The sequence below is a fragment of the Lycorma delicatula genome, chromosome 2, assembly GCF_047948215.1.
Source record: "Lycorma delicatula isolate Av1 chromosome 2, ASM4794821v1, whole genome shotgun sequence".
NCBI lineage: Eukaryota > Metazoa > Arthropoda > Insecta > Hemiptera > Fulgoridae > Lycorma > Lycorma delicatula.
Genome location: NC_134456.1, coordinates 105,354,358 through 105,371,231, shown reverse-complemented (window position 1 = coordinate 105,371,231; position 16,874 = coordinate 105,354,358). Strand labels below are relative to the sequence as shown.

The 16,874-nt window shown below is 29.9% G+C and overlaps 1 protein-coding gene across 4 annotated transcripts in view; it reads right to left on the bottom strand.

The window, feature by feature from the left end:
- The window catches only part of LOC142319069 (luciferin sulfotransferase-like), a 359,044-nt gene that overhangs the window by 31,372 nt on the left and 310,798 nt on the right, over positions 1-16,874 (bottom strand). For all 4 annotated transcript variants that reach the window (XM_075355929.1, XM_075355928.1, XM_075355927.1 and 1 more), the window contains one exon: positions 12,173-12,267. In XM_075355929.1, the coding sequence (XP_075212044.1) occupies positions 12,173-12,267 (95 nt within the window). The remainder of the gene's footprint in view (positions 1-12,172; positions 12,268-16,874) is intronic.

Genomic DNA, 16,874 nt, shown 5'->3' with positions numbered 1-16,874 from the left:
GAAGAACCTTGTTAGGCGTACTGAGAACGCCTACCTATTAGCCAACATACGCTTGAATTTCTGATCAATCTTTTTCTTCACAACATGACTTTTCCACGTAATACCTTTATCAAGGTGTAAGCCAAGATATCTCACACTAGTTGTATGAGTAGAAGAGAATGAGGTGTAGAGAATTAAATTTTCTGCAAGTTTTATGTGTTTATTAATCGTTTAAAAAATTTATTGTTCGTCAAACATAAAAAATAGTGTTTTTTACCCCAATTTTCACCTCAGATTTCTCTAAAAATACTGCAATTAAGGTTCTGTGACCTCTTCTATTTGATTTTTCAAGTCAAAACCCATAATAAATCACTAATTCTGATAATTACGTCCTTAAATATTCAGTACGACTTCATTTCACCAAGGTAGCTGAAATCCGAGGGAAATATTTAACTAACCGTAACTAACAAACGAAGCATTTTACGTTTATATGTATTTTTCCATCATTTTGACGACTAGAATAGGTTATGAAAGTCCCACGGGGAGCTTCGTTATACATTCTGTATAATCTGTTCAAATTTACATTCTAGCACTTTTATTTGATATTATATTATTATTTTTATACATTTTTCTTTGTTTTTATGAAAGAAAAGCCAAATATTTTGTTTGCTGTAGTTATTACCCAGAATCAGTTGAATAATTTAGAGTAGTTCAGTATTCATTTGAGTAACGTTTCAAGAATTACAAACATGATACCAAATATATATTACTCATCTCTTACTGTAGTAGATAAAAGATATTTCCGTGAGAGGGTGATTTGAAATAATTCCATTTTACGTTTAAAAATATATTTTAATGTTTAATACTATATTATTATTATTTGGGTATTATTAAGTTGTTTCTCAGAAAAAATATTTAGATAAAATTTATAATCAGCAAATATACTATTAAAAAAAATACATAAAAAAGGTTTTGGTCACAGGGGTGAGGTTAAAATTTAAAATTACAATTTTTTTCTGATAAATGTTTTCCAGATTTTGTTTATTCTATTTTTTCTAAATGTGCATCATCTGTTTGCAAATCATAAAATAATTTTCAATTTGTAAAAAAAAATAATATTTTTACATAATTTATATTTTTTACTTTAATTTTATTTTTTGCAATATTGTTCACCTCTGTTGGAACCGAAAAGCCATGCTCTCCTTTCTAAACTTTAAAATACAGAATACTTATTTTATTGTTAAAGATTTTTTATTTTACTTTATTTTCTTTTAAATTTTTTATAAAATATTTATAAAGTATATTTTTTTGGATAACAGAAAAACATAGGCAAAAAAAATGATACTTTTTCCTATAGAAATATTTTAATATAAGAAATAGTAAAGATTTTAATCAAAGTTTTAACAAGTTAATGCAAAAAGTACCTAGAACCTAGTACCTAAACGATGCCTAGAGAAAGAGTTTAAATCCGCATTATGAGTTAACTTAGCAGGTACAGAATAATTGATGAATTAACTTTACTTCCTAGATTGTAATGGACAAACAAACATATGTCTAATTTTTTTTTTGTGTGTGTGTGTGTGTGTGTGTGTGTGTGTGTATGTGTGTAGGATATTACACACAGATATAGATATATATATATATATATATATGTTACCGTGAAAGACCGAAATTAGAAAATGTCAATATTCTCCGTTGAACGTGGACACATAACAAATACTTCGGTGAAAGACCGAAATATCTGCTTATTTGGCCCTTCGCCGGTGTATGTTGACAAACACAGATAAGCTCTGGTGGGGGTCGAAGCGATAACTAGAAATTAAAAAAAATTGCCCTCTCTAAGGTAAACAGATTATGAGAAACAATTGTAAAAAAAAAATAAGTTTAAATTAAACCAAACATTACCTAAGCTAGCTTTACTCGCTAACCTCGTATAATTAACGGTAAATATACAAATAAAATAGTCTGTTCTCCAAATTGGAGGCGATTAATAAAATTCACTGCATTGATAGTAAAAGTTGGATAAAAATATATTTATAAAAAAATTTAACAAAGGGCAGACCATCTGATCATTTATTTGTATCGTTATCGTTCAGCTGTGCAGTTAACATATTTTGTATAAACTGATTGGCCCGTTGAATTTATAAATGTTTAAAATTTGAGAATTTTTTTTTATAAATTCGGTGAATTTGATTAATCGCCTCAAACGTTGAATAATAACCTATATAATTTTATATTTAACGTTAATTAGATGAAGTGAGCGATCGAAGCGAGCGTAGATTATGTTTGGCTTACGAAACAGTTTCTCGTAATCAATTTACCTTAGAGATGGTATTGGGTGATTTTTTACATTTTTAACTATTGTTTCGAAGACAGATAATTTATCTGTGTTTTTTTCGAAATATACCATCGACGGTCCGAATAAGCCCATATTTCGGTCTTTCGGCGACATATTTGGGGTGTGTCAACATTTACCGGAAAATATCGACATTTGCCATATATCGGTCTTTCACGGTAATATATAATATATACAACCGAACAAATGTGCATACGCGTCTAACCATATAATTAAGATATATATTTTTTCTCAATTTGCATTTCATTTTTTCTTGGATGTATTCTTTAAAAATATTATGAAATATAAGAAACACCACCATAAAATTTGTTTAGAAAAATTTCTACGAGTATATATATAACTACTCACATATAACTGTACAAACAGGGTTAAACACTGCTTGAGTTTAAAATGAAATTTTGCTCCAAGTTTTCTTTGAAATAAACTAGTCTGTTATGTTTACAAATTTGAACTGGTTTTATTTAACCAACTTATTTTACAATCATTAAGAACATACTAGTTTACTATTTTTGAGTGCTTGATTTATTTATTTAATTATGTAACAAAAGTATAGGATCTAATTTTATACTACTGACATGTTATTTTAAAACTTCATTATTACATGAGATAACTCATATTATGTAACTCATACATTATAACATTACATAACTCATATGAATGAGTTATCAGTTGAGTCGGTTGTTGCAACTGTAAATTTATTCTTAGTATAAATTTATCAAAAGATTTTTATGAAAACTAATTAAAGCAACAGATATTGGATGAAATAAATCTATTTTAACTGTTACTTTAAAAAAATTCCCGAATATTTAAAAATATCTATCGTACCTCTAATACTGTCTAAAAAACAACTTTTTTCCATTCCGCTTTTTTATGACGGTTTTCACACACCCTCCTACAAACATTCCTTCTCTCACTTGCATATAATCACCATTTATTGAATAATGTTTTTATTTATTTATAAAATCAGTTGAAAATAAAATGTTTTATCTATTTTATTCAAGGATAATGAGTTTTCTCAAAATATAAAATTCTACCGATGTATGTGATACCACAATTTCTGTTACAACAGCTTCACAAATATAGAGCATTCGCGCTAATCCAAGTAAAAAAATCTAATGATTTTAAATTCCAATATTTACGCAGGATTTATATTGAAACATCTTAGTTGTATATTTTTAATATGTAAGGATAAAACATTCTATTTTTAATTCCTATCTAATCTATATCGACTTGAAAGCTTTCTTTAACTCTTTTTTTTCCGTACATTTGGAAAAAATTATTTCAGATAAATTTTTATTTAACAAAATTAAATTGTAAATTTAAAAGAATCTTATTAATCAACATATTAATAAACAAACTGAAAGTATTATTTAACGAATATTATTTAACTGATAAATCTATTTTTTTATTAATAACTATCTCATTATATACTTCGATTTTGTTTTTAAATAAATTTCAAATATTTCTTTATGAATGTGAAGGTATTTTAGAATAATATTTCAGATACTATATAAAAACAATTAAAAATAAAACTGTTAAAAATATGCAGACTATCACGTATTATAATTTTACTCAAAATTTGTATAACCAAGTGAATTAAAAGAACTTCTATTCATAGACTACGATTTTAAAATTAAATTAAAGATACTAATTTAAACAAAATTAGGTTTCGATATAAACCTAATTTATACCACTGAACTGAACGACTGTTAGATGTAAAATAATGATAAAAAAGAAAGACTAACACAAATTTTAAAAATCTCATTGTCCTTCCAAAGAATCATCCTGAAAACATCGGTGCTACATGTCACAAAAGCAAAATTTTTGTTTTATAACAAAATGGAAAATTTTCAGTTTTATAGTGTTTACTAAGCTAGTTTTTCCCCCCTCTCAACGGAATCGGATTCCACAGTGAAACATAACACAATCCGGGGGAGTGTTCTTTTACTCTAATAAGCCGGCTGGATCTTAACTATTAATGCCTGCCTCCCAGAGTAGGTTTACCAGGCCCGACTACGTCCTTCCTGTTCCCCCACCCTAGGAGCCAGGACTCGGTCTTTATGCTTTGCTTGCCTCAAACGAGAACATCCAAAAGAGCAATCACCCCGGGACTACGGTCTTTTCTACAAGAGGACGAGAGAGTCCATCACTGAGAGTCGTGTCTCATCACTGCTACCCATCTGTGAATGCACAAACGAATAGCAGCTCAGCAGGGAGCTGTCCCTCATCCCCTCGTTGCCCTAGGTGCTACCCTATCACGGAGGTTTAGGTCCCTGATGTCCGTAACATCCCCAGCGAATTCAGCCGATTTTGCATTAAAATCACCAGCCACCACCAGACTTTCATTCCGATGACGCCGAATTTCCAAAATACATTTTCCAGGAATTCAATGTAAACATCAAAACCGGAATTCGGGGAGCAATAGCAAGAAAATACAGTCAGAACACCAAGATTTACCGAATCGAACCCCCTACCCGCTTCACTTGATACCACAGGCACTCCTGCCGTATGAACTTGATCACTGCCGATGACATTTTGTCCAGTAACCACGTTACACTAGCAGAGACTAAGGCGGGCCGCTCAGAAAGAATGGCAACATCTGCAAATCGTCGAATTGCCACTTCCCAGCTCATGTCAAGAGACGTTGACTCCTGTCAGTGTTGAGTTGCAAGAACCTCATGTTCGGGTGGCACAATTATCAATCTTGTGGCCCTCCGAACCACAAATGTCACATCTCCGTGGGTTGGTACATTGGGCCAGATTGGTGCCCTTCCTGGTCACAAGTGAAATACATCTTCGTGCGGTCGGTACTCTTGCAGCTTGACGACATGAGTCCCAACCCCCAGCATTTGAAGCACCGCTCCATCGGGTCTCGCATGCGGACCCGGCAATGTACCCAGTTCACTCTCAACCGTTGAGCAGTTGAATTGCAAGAACCTCATGTTCGGGTGGCACAATTATTAATCTTGTGACCCTCCGAACCACAAATGTCACATCTCCGTGGGTTGGTACATTGGGCCCGATTGGTGCCCTTCCTGGTCACAAGTGAAATACATCTTCGTGCGGTCGGGACCCTTGCAGCTTTACGACATCAGTCCCAACCCCCAGCATCTGAAGCACCGCTCCTCCGGGTCTCGCATGCGGACCCGGCAATGTACTCAGTTCACTCTCAACCGTTGAGCAGTTAGTCGTTCAGTCACCCCATATGTCGTAATGACAGTGGCATTCTGCGTCCTACCAAACGCTGGGCGGAGGGAAGACATACGAAAGTCAGCGTCCGACCATTCGCCCCACTGTGACCACCGCCTCAGCTTTAGTCACAGAGTCCTCAAAATCGTGTATATACACTATAGTACGCCGGCTCTCCCATGACCGTAGGTCAACCTGCAATCCTGGTGTATTGCCACGGATAACTGATTCAGGGCCGCCGCCTTCTCGGTTCCTCTCACTCGTATGCACAGCTCACCCCTGCTGCCTTGACGTAAAGACAGAATATCTCCTACCTCCTGATTTGCCACCGACTGCTTGACCTGCCTTACTAAGTCAGAATACGACTGCCCGGTGGATCGAACAATGACCGTGCCACTCTCTACTAAGCTAATTAGAGGGATTTAATCATCACTAACTTAAACCCTCGTGCATGATTAATTAAGCTTAATTTTTTTTTTTTTGTCAATTAAGACTTTAATTAATGTAGCACAATAAACAATCTGTGTGTATTATTATTATTGTTATTATATAATAATAAATATATAATATTATAAACAACATGTTATAAATTATGTGAAAATTTTATTTCGTATAGGCTTTACTGAACAATACTCTATTTCTTAATATTGCATGCCTTTTTTTACGATTATCTTTTTTCTTTTTCTTTCATATGCGCCCAAGCATACACACACACATACACACAATTAATGGATAACGGCTGAATAAATGTTTACGAAGTCAACAGAATAAATTATTAATTCTAATTTAGTTTTAATGACTACGGTTCAGTTGAACCTAAATTAAACCTCGGTGTGCATGAAAAATAGCTGTCAGTGGATTTAGAATTATTCATCCTAAAATTTTAATATGTCATTGTATTTTATGTTTAATACAGATTAGTTTAGTTTTATGATTACACTTGCATCAGTATCTGTTTTAGGTTATCTCGTATCGTAAATTTATTTTCGTTGATAAAGTTTTATTATTTTAATCATATAATAATTTGTTGTCATCCCATTTCTACTTAACAATTGAAAATAATGAAATGAACTTTTTTATTATGACAATTCCAAGTTTCGTCGGATTTGACTTAAGAACCTTTGCATAAAAGAAAGAAAACTTAAGAATTCACCATTGAGGCATGCTGAATACTCGTAATGCGTTTTAATGAACAATATATAAGCAATAGAATTTATATTGTCGTATTTCAGTATCGTGCAGTAATTAGGTCAATTGCTTTATATAGTGTATCCTTTATAGGGTTTTTTCGAATTTTCCATCTCTGGACTACGTGAATAAACTTTATTTTTCCGTCAATCTTCTGCCATCTCTTAGTTATCATTTTTCTTATACTTCTCTGTGTCCTTCTGTGATTCTTCTATTGCTATTTCCTCTTTCAACTTGACCCACTTTAAATATTTTAAACTCCTATACTTTTTCCTTGAAAATTTCCCTGTCTAATATTTCTTCTTCTCTTATTCCAATCTCTTAGAGATCATTTCCTAAGTCAATCGCTTTAACTTTTGAGATTATCAAAGAAGTTTATTATCAAACATATTTTCTTCATTCATTTTCTTTAAATAATCGTAAAATATTATTATCCTTTTTTTTAATTTTAATAAATAGCCTCGTTTGATCTTAAAATATTTTTATTATTTTCACACTTCGATCCTAATACTTTTCTTAAAATTTTTCTTTCCTTTTTCAAAATATTCTCCAGTCTTCCTAATGTTAAATTATCGTCTCTTAAATGCATTAAGGTATTGTAACTGTACTGTAATGTTTTTAAGATGGTTATGAAAAAATAATTTAATAATCTTTTACTGAATTATTGAAAAAGGATAAAACTGAAATTACTTCGTAAATTGGTAGATTGAATAACCAGCAAATTTGCACAGAAGATGCCGTTTATTATACTTTATGTATATATACACATATAAAACGACTTGTGGAGCATATCTGAACAGATGTTCTTCAAACGTATCACCGATATAAATTGAAATTGAAATGAATCCTTTATGAATAAAGGCCCATCAGTTTGATAAATAACTAGTGCAAATTTAGCTTTGAAAGAACGACAGCTTAAAAAAAGAGTGAAAAGAAAGTAGAAACACGGTGTGAGAGATAGAATGACAAGTTGAACGTTGCATAATAAATAATACATGTGATGTAACATTATTTATGCGTTTTTGCCTATCGTTTTTTAACAAAAATATTTCCTGATGTGCAATTCCATCAGTATTTGTATAAACATTTGACATTTAACTGTAGTAAAATATACAAAAGTAATGTAAGAAATTTCAATTTAAAAATATGTTAGTTCAATATACTTTATGTAGTTTATTGTAAAGCTGGGTATAAGTTATAAGTATTCAATAAATTCGTAAACGATTTGGTAATTTATTTCTTAAGTTTTCCATCCAGCTTATTCCCTTTTCTTTTTTTTTATACTCAATAATATTTCAATATTTTAATGCACAGATCGGAAAGGAAAGGAAATTTAAGAAAGTAGTCTGTTCAGTATTTGGTCAAGGTCGCAGACAAAACGTTGGTCGAGAAATCACAGTTTTGTCGATTTTGCATTAACGGGCTAGGGTTGTCAACAAATCAGTGAATGGTGTTAAACAACATAACCCAAGATTGTTTATTATTACAATTCTGACCTGTGTGCGAATGCCGATGTCAGCTGTTGTCAGTCTTTTATCTTCGTGCCTTGGGTGTGTTAGCTTCGGTGATGTGTACATTTTTGTTTTTTGTTATTAAATCGTCGGGTCAAGCTCTTTACAAAATTTAAGTTATCTATTTTTTTTTTTTGTTTTAAGTCATTTGACTGGTTTGATGCAGCTCTCCAAGATTCCCTATCTAGTTCTAGTCGTTGCATTTCAGTATACCCTCTACATCCTACATCCCTAACAATTTGTTTTACATATTCCAAACTTGGCCTGCGTACACAATTTTTCCCTTCTACCTGTCCTTCCAATATTAAAGCGACTATTCCAGGATGCCTTAGTATGTGGCCTATAAGTCTGTCTCTTCTTTTAATTATATTTTTCCAAATTCTTCTTTCATCTATTTGCCGCAATACCTCTTCATTTGTCACTTTATCCACCCATCTGATTTTTAACATTCTCCTATAGCACCACATTTCAAAAGCTTCTAATCTTTTCTTCTCAGATAATCCGATTGTCCAAGTTTCACTTCCATATAAAGCGACACTCCAAACATACACTTTCAAAAATCTTTTCCTGACATTTAAATTAATTTTTGATGTAAACAAATTATATTTCTGACTGAAGGCTCGTTTCGCTTGTGCTATTCGGCATTTTATATCGCTCCTGCTTCGTCCATCTTTAGTAATTGTACTTCCCAAATAACAAAATTCTTCTACCTCCATAATCTTTTCTCCTCGTATTTTCACATTCAGTGGTCCATCTTTGTTATTTCTAATATATTTCATTATTTTCGTTTTGTTCCTGTTTATTTTCATGCTATAGTTCTTGCGTCGGACTTCATCTATGCCATTCATTGTTTCTTCTAAATCCTTTTTACTCTCGGCTAGAATTACTATATCATCAGCAAATTGTAGCATCTTTATCTTTTCACCTTGTACTGTTACTCCGAATCTAAATTGTTCTTTAACATCATTAACTGCTAGTTCTATGTAAAGATTAAAAAGTAACGGGGATAGGGAACATCCTTGTCGGACTCCCTTTCTTATTACGGCTTCTTTCTTATGTTCTTCAATTATTACCGTTGTTGTTTGGTTCCTGTAAATGTTAGCAATCGTTCTTCTATCTCTGTATTTGAACCCTAATTTTTTTTACATGCTGAACATTTTATTCCAGTCTACGTTATCGAATGCCTTTTCTAAGTCTATAAACGCCATGTATGTTGGTTTGTTTTTCTTTAATCTTCCTTCTACTATTAATCTGTGGACTAAAATTGCTTCCCTTGTTCTTATACTTTTCCTGAAACGAAATTGGTCTTCTAACGCTTCTTCCACTCTCCTCTCAATTCTTCTGTATAGAATTCTAGTTAAGATTTTTGATGCATGACTAGTTAAACTAATTGTTCTGTATTCTTCACATTTATCTGCCCTGCTTTCTTTGGTATCATGACTATAACACTTTATTTGAAGTCTGACGGAACTTCCCCTTTTTCATAAATATTACACACCAGTTTGTATAACCTGTCAATCGCTTCCTCACCTGCACTGCGCAGTAATTCTACAGGTATTGCGTCTCTTCCAGGAGCCTTTCTGCCATTTAAATCATTTAATGCTCTCTTAAATTCAGATCTCAGTATTGTTTCTCCCATTTCATCCTCCTCAACTTCCTCTTCTTCCTCTATAAAACCATTTTCTAATTAATTTTCTCCGTATAATTCTTCAATATATTCCACCCACCTATCGAATTTACTTTTTGTATAATATATTGGTGTACCATCTTTGTTTAACATATTATTAGATTTTAATTTATGTACACCAAAATTTTCCTTAACTTTCCTGTATGCTCCGTCTATTTTACCAATGTTCATTTCTTTTTCCACTTCTGAACACTTTTCTTTAATCCACTCTTCTTTCGGTAGTGTGCACTTCCTGTTTATAGCATTTCTTAATTGTCGATAGTTCCTTTTACTTTCTTCATCACTATTATTCTTATATTTTCTACGTTCATCCATCACCTGCAATATATCGTCTGAAACCAAAGGTTTTCAACCAGTTCTCTTTATTCTGCCTAAGTTCGCTTCTGCTGATTTAAGAATTTCCTAGCACTAGTTTACCTCCGGAATATTTTACCAAGGAAGGCGCCTCCATAATTGCTATATGAAAATGCAGAAAGCCACATTTTCTTGAAAAAAAAAGCAGCTGTAGTTTTCCATTGCTTTCAGCTGCGCAGTACGTAGAGGACTGAGTGATGTTGATATGTTGATATGATAGTTATCTAAAGAATTTATTTAATTTCTACTTACTGCTCGCGGCTGATTCTGTTTTGTCGTATATAATAAAAATACTAAAATTAAATTATTTTTTAAGTAAAATGTTGTGCTCGGTAAGACTGGTCGTGCTATGTTTTTTGTGCTATAAGTTAATTATGTGTTTGAATTCCTGTTCTTTTTTTATTTTGTGAATTTATAATATAATAAATATAATTCACCAAGTCTTCCGCTAGAAGATGAGGATGATAAAAAAACACATAACAACAAAGATAACAGTAAAATCTTAGCCAAATAGTACCAAAATTTATAAAATGTTGTTTACGCCATAACTTTACCCAACAATTGTGACAAACCAAAAGAAACTTCTAATTTCAAAATTAACAATCAAAACGCAGAAAACTCCACACCTCTGGTTGTGGATAAAATTCAAAACTCAATTAAAGAATAATAAAGCTTCTGGGGAAAGTTCAATAATTATGGCAGAAATGTGGAAGAAGGCCAACATGAATGCAAAAGAATCCCTAGTAAATATCTTTAGCGAAATATGGAATAAAGAGAAAATTCCCGAAGATTGGAAGACTGTACTCATCCACCGACTTCATAAAAAAGGATCCAAAACAGACACAAATAACTACAGGGGAATTTACATACAAAATTCTACCTAAAGGTCTTCTTAATCGTGTCAATCCTGAACTGGGTGAATATCAGGATGCATTTAGGAAAAATAAATCTTGCGCAGAGCAAATATCTTTAATATTTGAGATCTTTAATCTCAAAAATATAATGGAATATTGTAAACTTCATAATAGAACATACATTATAACTTTTATTGATTTTTAAAAGCATACGATTTGGTGATAGAACATAATTCTTTTTCAACATTAACAAAATTAGGTGTAGATAACAAAATCGCAGACTTAATTTAAGCAACATTAACTAACACATACTCTGAAATAAAATTTCTGGGAGAATCCCCATCAAAACCGACGTATAACAAGAAGATAGATTTTTCCATTATTTTTTTGTGCTCTTGAAAAGGTAGTTGGAGAACGTAACAAACATTTTGAGAAAAATAGTGAAATAAGATTGGAAACTAAAGGACTAAAAATTAACTGTTTAGGTTTCGCTTATGATATTGCATTTTGAGCTAAAAACTGTGCATTATCCACTGAAAGTGGATAATTAAAAATATCTCAGAAAATGTTTCAGTTGAAATTCTTTACATAAAAAATCGTTAATAACTAAAGCTAGTAAAATGGAATTATCTTCCCAACTAACGAGAACACATATAATAAACAGTTTTTGTCATGGAACCTAAAATTTCGATATAATAAAACTTTGATGTAGCCGGAAGAACTGTATGTGGCAGAAACCCTAAGATTGTGCAACAAATGTTTACTAGAAAATCTAGAGAAAAAAGAAAGAAAAATTATAACAAAAATCTTAAGTCCTTAATTTCAAAATAATTAGGTAAAATTAATTCCAAATAATAAACAGTATACTATACAAACCTGGAAGCTTGTAGGTGAGATATTGTAGCGTATGAAATATGCCACGCATGACCGGGATGTTGAGACCGGGATGTTGAAACCGGGACGCCCTAATGAAAGGCGTATATGCTACCATTCCCCCACGGAGGAAAATTAAGAAAAAATATTTAAAATAACCTATTATTCATATAATTATTACCTGTTTCATTTCCTCATATGAATTGATAAGTACGTGAGGCTCATTTTCCAGTTTCTTGTATTCAATAACATGTTCCCAGAATGGACTGTAAACCACTAAAAGAAAAAAAAAACAACATAAAAATAGATTAAAAACTGATTACTTTTCCAATTCTAAAGTATTTTATTAAAGATAACATAAACACTATAACATAAAAAGCTGGCAAATTATTGCATGGCTTTCCCGGCTACGCCAGTCGACACAAAATACCTTGCACATCATTCTCATTACAAAATCTTTTGCTGAATTTTAAGTCCAGGGGCTATAATTGCAAAAGATTGTAAAAATTTCTTGATAACTCCATACATGAAGTATAACCTTTCAAAAAATCTTTTGAAAGATATTTAATCGAAGGTAGATTAAGCAAACAACGACGAAACAAATATATTTCAGTTTTAAGACGTGGGGGTAGATTTTTGAAAAAAGTTGATAGATTATTTATGTGCATTGTAGGCAACAAATTTACTTTAATAAAGATTTATTTATTTAACAAAGTCAATGCCTTAAAAAAGAATCGAAACTGGTTTTTTCGCTATATCCCTCCACCATCGTAAAGAATTTAGAAAAAAAAAATTAATATTATCAATGTAGAAATATTTGAGCTAAATTTGAAAATTAAGGTGAGATATAAGGGCAAAAACAGTGCGACATACATACATAAATACGTAAGCACATACATACATACATATGATTTTTTTGGTGTAGATGTACTAATTGGACTGTAAAAAGTAAAATTTTTTTTAAAAAACCGAAACCCCATTTTTAATCAATAGAGACCGAATTATATGTATTTACATATTAAGCCCATTCTCACCGGTTATTGCATATTTTCCTTAAAATCTAGTGTTGATGCATATTTTCGCTATATTTACAATATTTTTCGGTAGGGTACCTTTCTAATAAATTAAATCTTATGTTGTAGCTGGCCAAACCTATTAGCTGCACGGCTCCTAGAACGCACTTAGCAGCCGCGGAAGAATACCTCTGATTGTTTATGTCTACAAATGTAACAAAATGTTAAATAATTGATAATTATCGAATTTATCGATATGTTATTCAACTACTTACTAATTACCGATATTGAAATTTAAAAAAAAAAATAGAAATTACAATTTTTTTTTATTTAAAGTTGCATATTTTGACACTTTTCATGCATATTCGCCTGCATATTTCAAGCTTTTTATGTTGCTTATAATCCGGTCTCTATTGACCACCATACTTTCTCCTTTAATATATTTGCCTGGAAGGTAATAATCAAATTAATGTAAATGAACAATAAAATGACCTACAAGAACATCTACAGCAGATTTTATAATAAAAATAATTGAATATTCATCGGGAAGAATAATTGATTAATATCTGTACAATGAGATGTTAAAATTAATTAACCAATAGTTCTCTTGGAACTTTATCGAAGAACAAATTTCATTTAAAGTTCAATTAAATTATCTTCTAAAATGGTAATTATAGCAATTTAACCGTATTAGATATAAAGTTATGTAAATTACTGGTAAATTTTAGGTTAAATGAATACTGTTATTATTTTTATTAATATTATTATTACAACTATTTGTTAATTACAATAAAATGTTCGGTCTTCCATTTAATAGATAAATTAATTATCAACGTGTTTTAGTATTTACTGTATTAAAATGCTCTTTTATTATAATTTCAAATAATGCATTCTCCCTATTAACTTCAAAATAAAGTTTTTAATATATTTAGGTAATATTTACTGTTTTTATAATAGTTAATTTAGCAGTCATAACTTTCATGTAAAAATGAAATTTTTGTCTCTGTTTTTCTACGAATATATCTCTCATTTCTTATTTTGATAGCTTTGCGTTTTATACAGAAAAAAGTATCAATATTTTTTTACATTTTTTGCAAAGTTTTATTTATAGTTCCATTTATAAAAAATTAAGTAAATTTTACGCGTAAATTAAATGGCTTGAATGAAAAGGTTAGAGTGAAACTCCTCAAAAAGAATCCATGTAATAAGCAAAGATATACGTTTTATATATATATAGGATAAATATATATATAAAAGTATATATATAACGTATAACGTATTTTTTTTTACTAGATAAACATTCTACAACTACTTATATATTGAGATAAATTTTATTAAAATAAGTTGCGTTGTAGTGAATAAAAATTTATAGTATTACTACATTTATAATTCATGAGGTTTTAATAAATAAGAAACATGTAGGTAAATCAATTATTATCATGATTATTTTTTATTTATGTTTTTGAATTAATTAGTTTTACTAAAATAACCTCTTATTTCTAGAAGCTATATTTTTTTTTGAAGAATAATATTTTTTAGTTTTTGTGTAACTGCCAGGATTTGAGTAAGATACAGTTTTAAAATTAAATCATTTTTAAACATTTTGTGATGAATTATTCAAATGAATTTTTATAAATTAATGTTGCCAACAATGTACTAAATAAAGCCCAAATTTACTAAATAAAATTTTTTATTTAATAAATTGTTTGTAAGTGGAAATTTAATTTATACAATTGTATTACTACCAACAGTGCCAAATGCTTAGTAAATTAAATCTAATTTTTATTCTAATATATATGTGTATTAATATATCAAATGAAAGAACATTTTTTTTAAATTTTTAAATAGATGTTGATACAGAATAAATATCGTAGATTCTTTTTTTTATTTCTTTAATTAGTGCTAAAAAAAAATTAGATATAGGTTACGTGTTATTTTTGTAAACTAAATGTAGTGTTCATTATTTTATTAAAGTAATCAATTGATTGACTACGTTTACATTTATACTTTATTATATGAGAAATTATTTTAAATTTACCATTTACTCGTTCAATTTTACACGAGAAAAAACGTTTTGTTATTACATATAAGACTGAGAGGGAAAACATATTTTTATAAGCACTCTGTATTCAGTTTTTAATTACTGTTAATTGAAATCAAACACTCGTATTTTGAATTATATTTTGAACACTCGTATTTTCACTCGTATTTTGATTTGATTATAACAAATCCTGTATTAGGTTCCTGCTGCGCTGTGAACATTGAGCTAATAGAAAATTTCCAGCAGCACATTCCAGTATTGCTAAATATTAATAAATACGTTTTGTAAACAAATGTAATCTTTAATTAATTTAATGAAATATACTAATTTTCCTACTAGCAGAATATATTAATTTACTATAACTAATTACAAATTTCACTGTTTTTCCTTTTGTATATTCTTCGGAATATTTTTTTTTTTTTTTATGATAAACTAATAAACAAATTAAAACTGTTGAGATAGTTTGTCAGTTGAAACTGTTAAAATCTCTATAGAAATTCTATAGTATAAATTAACTTTAAGATGATAAAACTTATTTTGGTACCACAAATTATTTCAATATATCTATCAAAAAATTAAAAATTTTAGAAGACAAGTATTTTTGATATTATAAACGCCAAGAAAATATAAATATGGATTAGACATGCTGATATTTTTGTAATATACGAGTATAATAAAGAAAATCAGTTGAGAGGATCGACTTGTATTACTCAGTCGATCCTGTATTACTCAGGATTTCCATTAAAAAAAAAAGCTTCACAAAAAAGTTGTTATACTTTCCTGGCTTTCATTACTTATTTTTGTATAAAATTTTAAGAAAATAACCCCAATAAGCGATCTATCCCACCCCTTGGAGATATTCACTACAAATCTTACCGACAAACTGCCTCTTATACGTAAGTAGTATTTTTATTAATTTCTCATATTAAAATCAAAAGCTGAAGAAAGCTGGACGACTGAAGGTAAGATCTCTGTGAAATTATTCAACAGATGGAAACAAAAAAATATATAAAAAAAAAAATAAAGATCAATTCATAATTAATTTAAGATTCATAATTAATTAAAGATTTAGATTTCATATAATAATATTTGTGTATAAAAATGATTTCTCATTTACTTGCTTCTTATTATTATTTTTACCTCTTCTCCATCTTGAACCCTTTTGCAAAGATTTCTTCTTTGTCAAGATATATGAATCTGTTTTGGATTTAAATATAATTAAAACATTTAAAAAACAAAGAGTTGCGTTTACCTCATAACAAATATTGTATGTCAGTGACAGATGGTAAACATCGGTCGTACATTTTCATTTTTTAATTATGGTATTAATCCATTTCTTATATTCTGACAAAGGAGAGATCTTTGCGAAAGAACTCAATATAAAGAAAATTGAAAAAAAAATTTTAAGAAAAAAATGAGTATTTTTTTAAATAAATAATCATTTTCTACTACTTAAGTGCTATTTACTAGACTACTAATATTAACATTATTTTTAATATTAAAATCAGACGTAATAGTAAATTTTATACTTGCAAGTTTGTTATCATTATTTTTCATATCGCTGCGGCGTTTGGTTTTATCGGACGACTGACGGTAATATAAAGGTCTGTTGGCCACGACATGAACGATTTTACTTAAAATCAGCTCTACGCTGGAACAATTTTTCACCATCAGTTCCAAACATAAATGAAATGGATTGCTTATAAAATGTTTAAATGTTGTCAAATGCATTTTTCATTAAGGATTACTTTTATTCATTCTTTTGAATGTTATTAATTAATAGTAATGACTGTTCGCAAAGGGTTATTTTTATTTAATTTTAATTATTG